This window comes from Schistocerca nitens, chromosome 4 (assembly GCF_023898315.1).
Source record: "Schistocerca nitens isolate TAMUIC-IGC-003100 chromosome 4, iqSchNite1.1, whole genome shotgun sequence".
In the NCBI taxonomy this organism is placed as follows: domain Eukaryota; kingdom Metazoa; phylum Arthropoda; class Insecta; order Orthoptera; family Acrididae; genus Schistocerca; species Schistocerca nitens.
Genome location: NC_064617.1, coordinates 263147784 through 263158603, shown reverse-complemented (window position 1 = coordinate 263158603; position 10820 = coordinate 263147784). Strand labels below are relative to the sequence as shown.

Genomic DNA, 10820 nt, shown 5'->3' with positions numbered 1-10820 from the left:
AGGAGGAAACAAAATGGGAATAGAGAAGCAGTTTATAAAGAAAACAGATAAAATGACAAAAGTAAAACCAGTTAGAAGGAACATAGGGTGAAGATTCAGAAGGGAAGGAATAAAATAAGGATTTAAACTCCCATCAGTGGTAAGAACATTAGAAAGCATAAACTTGGCTTGAAGAAATAGAAAGCATAAGCTTGAGTTAAAGAAAAATGGAGCACGTAATCAGTTGTGATCTTGTCATTTGAACCATCCCACCATTCACACTATACAATCGGGGAAATCATATCTTAATTCCTTCGAAAAGAAAGTACAGTACCTTATCAATTTGCAATACCATTTGACAATGAATTCAGGAGGGGTGTAATACAAGGAATAGGTTGGAAGAAGTGGTAGGTTTTATGGTGTTTCTGCTCACAGAGTGCACTGGACGGAATTTATCTTGAATCTCGAGAGCAGTGGGAAACATTTTTTTCATTTGAAACAAAATCTGTTTCATGTGAAACAAACAGCATGCAAAAAATAAATACAATCGTACTTATGTTAACACACAGATTAATGGGCTGCAGAAACTGGATAGGAATTATACTATTAGCATTAAGTTAAAACAAAAAGCACCCGTATATGAGCTAGACAAAATTTTATTAAAAAAAAAAAAAAACATATACAGTTTAAAATATTTAACAGCTTAGCTTCACTGTATATACAAGTAGGCAATACTTACAGCCAAAGATTCACAATCTGGAGATTATAAAAATGGAGATTTGATGAAAATTTTGTGTAAACATAAACCCTCTTTCCCTTTGGGCATATTGAGGTTAATTTACATGTCCAATTGTAAAATATGAAATCGCTGTTGGCCAGAATGGAACTGGTAACAGTGCAAATAAATTCTTTAATCTGGAACCCGATAGCTTTTTACAAAAAAAATATGCAACAGAAATGTCATGATGAAAGCAAATATTGCCACAGGAAGGGATTTAACTGATAGTAATACATTCATTATACCACCATAGCACATTACTCTTCAATGTAATGTAATTTTTTATATTCATCTTTTGTCCACCACTCACCACCCATGGATTAGACCTTAAGCCTGTTCCGAGTGCAGCTTACATGGCAGTATGAGGAGACATCTACAGTCATGGGACCAACTTCTCCCACCATTATCATAACTTGATGAATCCTGATATTCAAGCATCTCTTCTTTTGGTCTTATGAGACTGAATGGACCCCCTTCCAGACCTCCCTATCTCAAAAACATCCAACGAGTTACTGGAATCAAACCTGGGACCTTCAGCAACGATGGCAGTGATGATAACTATTCGGCTATGGAGGCAGTCTTTATTATTTATCCAATGAAATAAAATTTGTTTTGCGATATGATAAAGTACAAACTTCTGTGTACCAACATTTTTTCATAATACTTCTTTAGAAATAGCGACCTATTAATTTCTGAAAAATCAGGGTATGGCACAAAACAAAACTAATTATCTTTTGGAAAATGGACACTGGGAATAATATAGCCTTTTTACCAGCACCAAAGGTACAACAGGTTCCATATAAAAAAAATACAACAATCTGATTACTGTATTTCACAGACAATACTAATCTCGTGGTAGTGAGTTGCAAATGATCATGAGTTATAATCATCAATTATAATCTAAATAAGATAAATTAGGACACTAAAAGTAACATGAGTAGGATTTAACCTCACTTTTTGCATACTGCTGAGTACCAAGTATTGATTATTTATGATTAATTTTCTCCCTTCATTTACCTCATCTCTTCCTGGCCATGAACCAACTCTACATCATTGTCCTCATAAAGAGTCTGAAGGGCAAAGTCTTTTCTTTTACAAGACCAATGGAGAACATACAGTATTCTGTGACATTATCAGCCAGCCTGTGCTTCCAACTGTTCCGAAATACAACCTAGCCATTTTTAATTAAAATTATGACTAATGAAAGATGGGAATATCTATAATTAAATAATAATTACATGATTCAAGTGCAATTGCTATAGATGCTGACTGTCTGCTGCCTAAAATGGAGCAGTTGTTAGGACTATAAAACATTTTAAAGGAATATTTGTGAAACTGTTACTACTGTAAATTTTACAAAATGTTTTAATAGTCAGTTTTCTTTACATATATAACAAAATTTAAATCACAAAAAAGCTGAGTAATTCAACAGAGTACTGCTTTTACGTAACTTTTACGTAAATATTGTTCTAAAGTAATCTAAATCAAAAAGACATATTTTTATTCAGTGATTTTAGAAGTTCATAATTTACCCATATAACATCAGTCAAATATCTGTTGAATGGCTTACTTCTATAACTTAATATTTATATTCATGTTTTTGAAGTTTCAGGACTGGGTTGAAATTTCTTTCTTCCTGCGTCTTCGATTTACACTGGTAGTGTCATCTGTTACACTGTTCTCCGGGCTCACAGGAGGTGAAACTGCTGTTCTCTTTACACCACGTTTATAGGCATGATTTGTTAATTCCTTCTCTGTTGTACTTGAAGTAGATGGAGATTTATTAGAAACAGATACTTTGTGTTTTTCCTTCATATGTTGGGTTTCCCCCCGTTTGTCCTGAGCATTAGAGCTACTTTCACTACTTGAATGCACACCTGCTTTTAGTGTTTTATTCTTTGGAGTGGCCTTTCCATCTTCTTTGCTAGCAATTCTGCTGTCAAAGGAACCAGTGACAGGAGACGGGGCCCCATTGGTGCTTATTCTGTTATGAGATGAAATGTCACTATCTTGAGAACTGTTTGTATGTGTTTGCTCTTTACCCAGTCTGTGGCTACCTGCAAGGTCTGAACTGTCACTCTGTATCTGAATACTTTGCCTTCTACTTGTGCGTGGCGTTTCAGGTATATCCTTTGATGCACCACTTTTTATTGTGTTTGGATGATTGCTAGTAGAAGCTGTTTCAGATGAGTTACCTGCACGACTGGTACTACGCCTCAGGGTAGCTCCTGAATTTGAAACACGTTCTGAGACAGGTTTTGGTGTAACGAACGCACGATCTGAAACAGGTTCTGATGTACCTTTGGTAGGGGTTTTAGTGATACCTGCTGAAGCAGCTGAGGGACATACACTAGGCTGTGATGTTCTGACCTCAGTAACTGTTCCAGACTTAGCTGTAGCGGCTGGTGTTCTTGCACTTAATTTGTCTTTATCACCAGAGGTATTTGAGTGAGACACTGGTGTTCTTACTGCAGACATTTGTACGATGCTTTTACGCTGTTCTCGAGCACTGCTGGTGGTACGTGGTGTCTCTTGCATTTCTGGAGGTTTACTCCTGTTCGAGTTTCTCTTCTTCCTACTTTCATCAGCATTGCTCTCTGATAGACGATTAGTATTTGAACTTTTTCCTGTTGTGTTTGCACTTGGTGTAATATGTGTCTCAGATCTATTTTCATTATTTGATAAAGTTTTTCTTTTTTGATTGTCCCCATGGCTCTGTTTTGTATTTGGAGTCTTGGAGGAGAGACGTTGTACACTCCTCCCTGTTTCACTGACCATATTCTTACTTTGCTCTTTCGTTGATGGTGTCCCTGCTTCGCCTTTGCCAACTGGTTTCTCTATTACTGCCTGGGGATTGTTACCGGAACTTGTGCTTGGTACAGGTTCTATTTCACCATCTACAACTGTGTCGCTACTTGCGGCCTGCCTAGATGCAGCAATTTGTGCTTCCAGTTGTTTTTGTTGTTCCTCATGTTTCTTCAGATCAAACAATATTTCTGCAGCCAGTGTCTTATCATCAGCAAAAATTTCTTTAATCTGCAATAGGGGACAAATTATAATTAGAAAGAGACAAAGAGAGAAACACCAATCATTAAAATTTTATGGCCTACTTAATACATTTCCAACTCTGCAGCAATCATAGTAATAGCAGCAGCAGCAGCAGTAGTAGTAGTAGTAGTAGTAGTAACAGTAGTAACAGTAGCAGCAGCAGCAGTAGTAGTAGTAGTAGTAGTTGTAGTACAGAAAAAAGAAAATTAGGAAGTTAAGGATTTCAGTTTTGTTTTTACATGCAGTACTCATTAGAGAAACTGGAAATACATTAGTACATTACTATTACAAGCAGAACTGTAATGCTTATTACCCATCTGCTCCCAACTAACATATGTCATTCACATTTTACGACAATAAGACATGATTGTGAAAATTTCTTATTTGATTCACAAATGAATAATTACTGGTGTATCTTTGCCACCAAATACTACTGAGCGAGTATTAGAATGATAGACTGAAGCAGAAAAGCATATTCTCTCCCATTTTCACTGAGTAGACAAGGTACAGACTCACCTCATTCTTAAAGTCCCTCATCAATTCTTTGATGTATGACATCAGATCCAAAACAAGTGGTGACATAGCAGCTTGTAGCTTTGTCTTCAGTTGTATGACAACAGGTACAATATTTTCAATTGTATTTCGTTTTACACACTAAAAACATAATAGTCACTATTAATCTGGTGATGAACAATATAGGAAGTTAATGAATTCTTAACAAACACTGACAAAGGTTTACACATTCCATTTTAAGTTGTAGGTTACCTGGGAAATAATCGTCTTCTTTGCAGTAGTAAGAACAGCTGCAGCAGCTTCTGACTCATCTGCTGCAGGTTCTTCCTCTCCTTGAGACCGCAATGAGGACAATTTGATCTCGTCACATGCCAACACCGTCAGTGAATCTTTCAAAACATGTCTACCAGCACCATTCAGTGACATTTTGTCATTCACCACAGCACCTGCAGAAAAAAGTTTCATCTCTTCTATTCAAGACTAAAATAAAAGTTTGTCACTTAAATGTTCTCAAATGAAATATTAAACACAACAGCTGAAGAAACTGATTGTTGGTATAATTCTCCAAGGAAATAAAATTGGATCACTTCATTACACTCCCTATAACACCATAAGCTGTATTTTTAAAAGGAGGAAGAATGGTGTGAAAACTGGAGACAGGAATTTTTGATTTTTTTCTGTACTGCATACCTACATCACAAGGGATATGCCAGCATCTATACCCTTCACCCCTTTACGTTATACTGTTCCTGCACCAATATTCAACCTCTCTGATTATGTTATATTTGGAGGAGGAAGAAGAAGAAGAAGACAGACACCAGAATACTGTGAGCAAAATTAAACCACAAGATCAGTTGAACACTTGAAATTTTGCTTTTGATTTCTTGCTGCTGAGTTACAAAAATTATCATTTAATTCATATGAGTGCAATTTCTCCCTTGTATAACATCTGAGTATCCTCTTATTTACAAAAACAATGTGTGAAGTCTTTTCAAGTCTTTATGAGCATTTCTGTTTTCCAAAATGAGAAAAACCAAACTGTTTTGAAATACCAAATCTTCACTGTTTATTTCAGTGTCTGGTTTTCAAATCCCTCTAATGCTCAACTGTGAAACTCACATCTCAGGCTTGTTTGTTTACAATGTGAATACATATTTTGTCGATAAAGATGTGTCTTTGAAACTTTTACTTTTTTTTGTAAAATACAATTAAAGAATTCAAGGTATTAGGAAATATTCAAACAATGTCTCACTTATATTTGAATGCAGCCCCCCCCCCCCCCCCACACACACACGCATACACAAACCACACACAGACAGACAGACACACACAAGTACAATTTCTTTGCTTGTGGAATCATAAGCTTTTAATCATATTTTATTCATTATTTTACCTGCTTTACATTCTGTATACTTTCTTTAGTGTATGTAGTTGTTATAATATCGAAGGTTTATATGTATTCTGAAGTTTTGATAGACACAATCAAAGTCTGGCATTTATTTAGGAAAATAGGATGCAAAAGCTAGTCTACATTTAGTTATGATCATGCTAAATTTTTAGTATAACAATTACCAGTCTCAAAACATTACAACATATGTCTTCCTCAGGGGAGTATATTAGGATCTACTCTGGTCTTGATAATGAGTAATCCTAGAGATCGTCATTTCACAAGTTTATATCTTCTAGATGAATGAAGACAGAGACTTGGAGAAAACTTTTAACATAAAAATCGAAAGTAAAAGCTCAACTTGACACCAGCTGTAATTTGTCGAGTCATGTGGCTGCCATTGGGGTCTCCTGGTGCTACTAGTTCGCTCGCTTGTTCGTTACCCAATGAGCATCAATTTCATGACAATAACACAGCAAAAGTGAGAGTGTCTCCAAACCTTCATGTATTTTGTGTCATTTCCTGAGAAAAGGTTTAGAAGCTATTCATTTTTTGTGGGGAAGATGGTTACTGGAATTGCATAAATGGATACCTTGGAGATCTGGAGTCTGGGATATTTCACAATTGCATAACATGCTAAAAAATTAATTTTTCAGAAGGTATGAGCACAAATACACTGGCACCTGCACATGAGAGCATTTCTTAACAATGAGCTGCTTTTGTGGAATGTACCGTTGTGTGAGGGGGTGGAGGTGGGGGGGGTGGGGGGTGGGGGGGTGGGGGGGGTGGAGAGGAACTGCAACACCACCAAACAACAGCAAGTGAATGTAACTCTACACTAAAAACTAGTTGTCCTATGCATTAGTTACAATTTACTCCAAGTTTCTATTTTCATTTGTGTAGAATATACCCTTTTTTGAAATATCCTGTATACATCAATGACATTCCTGGCAATGTAAGGCATGGAGAGACAATTTTCTTTGCTGATGACAGCAACATTATAGTTAGAGGTCTGTGCAGATGTGGATATCTGTGGACGTCCACAGTAATATTACCTTGCAGATAACAGCTTGTGTGGATGTGGAAAATCATAGGTATATTTGTGGGGTATCTACAATAATAATTATTTAGTTGTTAACAGTTAAAGGGCAGAGTCAATACTGTTACATGACATTCCACACTATAACTGTGCATCCTACCAGCAGCTGCCTTGCATCTGACTTCTGAAGTGTCACAAAATGATCTTGATGAAAGTTGGTGGGCATGTAGATGTGGCAAAATAGTGCAATATAAATTTTTTTGTTTGTGCCCAATTTCACTTTTAGGGGGTACAACACATTGCAAAAGGTAATTTCGTATTTTAGCTTTAGGGGGAAAATCTTCAAAATGTTGATATATAAAAAATGTTTTTCATATAAAAGTGGGTATGTAATTAATGTTATTGAAAACTGTGTAATCAACTTTTGTAACGATCTGAAAACTTGCAAAATACCCTACCACCATTAATTAATTTTGAAAAATGAAAACCTTCATTACAATATAAATTAAAAGAAGCTTTCGAGCCACGTACACCCCCATGTAATGAAGCTGGTTTCTGGAATACCACTTCTGGAAAATAAGTTGTACACAATTTGCTATCCGAGCATTGTCAACATACCTATTTAAAATATCTAAATATTCATTACTATCCTAATTATTTATTTTACTTACATTTGTTTTATGTTTGAAGTCATTATGTTACATTTTACATTCATCGTTTCCTATGTATGTGTATTTTGTTAATTGAAAATAATAACTAACTCACCATTATGATAGAAAATGATTACAATACTGATAATCTGTAAAGAAACACTTATAACATAATGTTTTTTCTATACCATGCACATATACAATGGAGAAGACAATATAAAACAAAATGCAGCAAGATTTTAAATTGTAACGAGTGATCCTCTAAATATCCAGATTTTTATCAGGCATATATCACTGCATCAGTAAGACTTGGCACAGAAGATCGATTATGTACTAATGAATGTAGCTTGATTATATTGATTCTCAAGTGGAGGCTGACATCATAATCATTCAACAAAACTAGACCTGAAAATCTTCTCACAAAACTCGTTCAACATTGAAAGCTGATACATCCCATTCCCTTTACTGTCGAGCCCTTTGGGATCACAACAAGTTCCTTGTCCTCAGGTACAATGATCTAAAGTGTTCTTTCACACTGACTACCACAAGAATCTAACAATAATACAGACAGAAGACTAAGAAAGAAAACACCTTTCAAATGTCTTTTGGCCTGAAAGGCATTTGTTTCCAAGATTTCAATGCTGACATTCGGGGCTTCAAAAAGATATTCTCGAAATTTCGGTCCAAAGTTGCCTACGAAGAGGCTTGAGGTCAGTGTGAAAAAAGCTGTTTAGACTGTCATGTCCAAGGACAAGAATCACCTGGTGATCCCAAAGGGCTCAATGATACAGGTACAGCCATGGAATGTATATGGCTTTTGATGTTGGAAAAACTTTGTGAGAGGATTTTCAGATCTAGTTCTGTTGACCCTGCCTCTCCCCTATGAATTGTGGACCTTACCAATGGTGAATATGCTCAGGGTAAAGGAATGAAAGAGGAAGCCTTCTAGTAGAATTTTGCACGGAGCATAATTTAATGGCTTGTAAGAATCATGAAAGAATGTCATACACTGGAAGAGAGCTGGAGACATTGGAAAGTTTCAGACTGATTATAGAATGGTAACAGAGATTTCGGAATCACACTTTAAATTTTAAGACATTTCCAGGGGCAGATGTGGACTCCCAACACAAGTTAATGGTTATGACCTGTAGATAAATTGCAAAAAGGTAGGAAATCAAGAAGATGGGATTCAGATAAGCTGAAAGAACCAGAGGTTGTTCAGAGTTTCAGAAGGAGCATTAAACAACAATTGACAAAAACAGGGGAGAAGAATACTGTAGGAGATGAATGGGTGGCTTTGAGAGATGAAATAGTGAGGCAGCAGAGGATCAAATAGGTAAAAAGACAAGGCCTAGTAGAAATCCTTGGATTCCACAGGAGATATTGAATTTAATTGATAAAAGGAGTAAATATAAAAATGTAGTAAATGAAGCAGGTGACAATGAATACAAACATCAAAAAAATTAGATTGACACGAAGTCGGGAAACTACCTCAAATTGGCCTACAAAAACTATGTAAGCTACAGCACATGTGCATCAAGAGAGTTTTTCAACATTCTCGTGCTCTCTTCGCACAAACCATTAGTTCCAGAGAAAAAATGAATAGGACCTTTTTTGTAGGAAATTTAATATAGTTTAATTTTGTACTGCAACACGTTTTCACTGGAGGGGGCTGTTTTCGAGTTATTCAAGAAGAATGTACAACAGTGATATTAAATATGTTCTATCTCGGAAACCATTCAGAATAGGGCATACGTCCATATGAAGTTTTTTGTTCATAATCACTAACACTATCACCCCTCAAAGCATGTACATTTCCTCCCGACTCGACATGTAGAAGCTTTTGAAATGTGGTTCTATAGAAGAATGCTGAAGATTACATGGGCAGATCACGTAACTAATGAGGAGGTACTGAATAGAATTGGGGAGAAAACAGATTTCTGGCACAATTTGACAAGACGGAGGGATCGATCGGCAGGACACATTCTGAGACACTAAGGGATCACCAGTTTAGTACTGGAGGGAAGTGTGTGGGGGTTTAAAAATTATAGAGAGTGACCAAGAGATGAATACAGTAAGCAGATTCACAAGGATGTACACTACAGTAGTTATTCAGAAATGAAGAGGCTTGCACAGGATAGAATAGCCTGGAGAGTTGCATGAAACCAGTCTTCAGACTGAAGATTACCACAACAACAATAAAAACAACTTGCAAATCCTGCTGAATTTTGTTTTATATTGTCTTCTCCAGCATGTATGTTATGTAAAGAAATTTCGTTATTTTATTTGAGTAGTGTAAAAAACATTACAGTTTAAGTGTTTCTTTACAGATTATCATTATTGTAACTATTTTCTATCATAATAATGAGTTATTTATTATTTTCAATTAAAAAATACACATGGGGAGGAGGAGAAAAAATTAATGAAAAATATAAAATAACAATTACAAACATAAATAAATTTAAGTAAAATAAATAATTGAAACAGTCATGCATGTCTAGATATTTTAATCAGGTATGTTGAAAATACTTTGATAGCACACTGTGTACAGTTTATTTTCCAAAAATGATATTTCAGAAACCTGTTTTATACAAAAGGATGTACATGGCTTAAAAGCTTCTTTAATTTATCTTGTAAGATTAGTTTTCATTTTTCAAAATTAATTACTGGTGGAGGGATATTTTGCAAACTTTCAAATTATTACAAAAATTGATTATACAGTTTTCAGTAACATGAATTACATATCAACTTTTAAGTGAAAAACATTTGTCATATATCATCATTTAGAAGATATTCCCTCTAAACCTAAAATGCTACACTCCCTTTTGGGGTGCATTTGATCCCTTAAAAGTGAAATTGGGCACAAGCAAAAACAATTATATTGCACTATTTTGCCCCCTCTACATAACCACCAAGTTTCATAAAAATTGTTTATTGACACTTGAGAATGTTCTCTTGTGAGTCATTCCTGGATTGCAGTAACAGAGCTCAATAGCTCAATTATGAGGGATGAATATTGATTTTCAGTTTAGAATATTGATTTTCAGTTTAAATGTACACTAAGGTGACAAGCCAAGGAATACCTCCCAATATCAAGTCAGACCTCCTTTTGCCCATCATAGTGCAGCAACTTGACATACCATGGACTCAACAAGTCGTTGGAAGTCTTCTGCAGAAACACTGAGCCATGCTGCCGCTATAGCTGTCCTTAACTGTCAAAATGTTGCCGGTGCAGGATTTTGTGCACGAACTGACCTATCTATTATGCCCCATAAATGTTTGCTAGGATACATGTTGGGTGACGTGGGTGGCCAAACCATTTGCTCGAATTTTTCAGAATGTTCATCAAACCAATCATGAATAATTGTTGGTCAAAATGGTTCTGAGCACTATGGGACTTAACATCTGAGATCATCAGTCCCCTAG

The 10820-nt window shown here is 35.8% G+C and overlaps 1 protein-coding gene across 1 annotated transcript in view; it reads right to left on the bottom strand.

Annotated features, from left to right (window-relative positions):
• Nucleotides 1-715: 715 nt before the first annotated feature.
• LOC126253530 (condensin-2 complex subunit D3-like) overlaps nucleotides 716-10820 on the bottom strand; it is a 161618-nt gene continuing 151513 nt past the window's right edge. Inside the window, exons 10-12 of the mRNA XM_049954913.1 lie at nucleotides 4571-4764; nucleotides 4322-4459; nucleotides 716-3793 (exon numbers count right to left, since the gene is read on the bottom strand). Of these exons, the coding sequence (XP_049810870.1) occupies nucleotides 2366-3793; nucleotides 4322-4459; nucleotides 4571-4764 (1760 nt within the window). The 3' untranslated portion in view covers nucleotides 716-2365. The remainder of the gene's footprint in view (nucleotides 3794-4321; nucleotides 4460-4570; nucleotides 4765-10820) is intronic.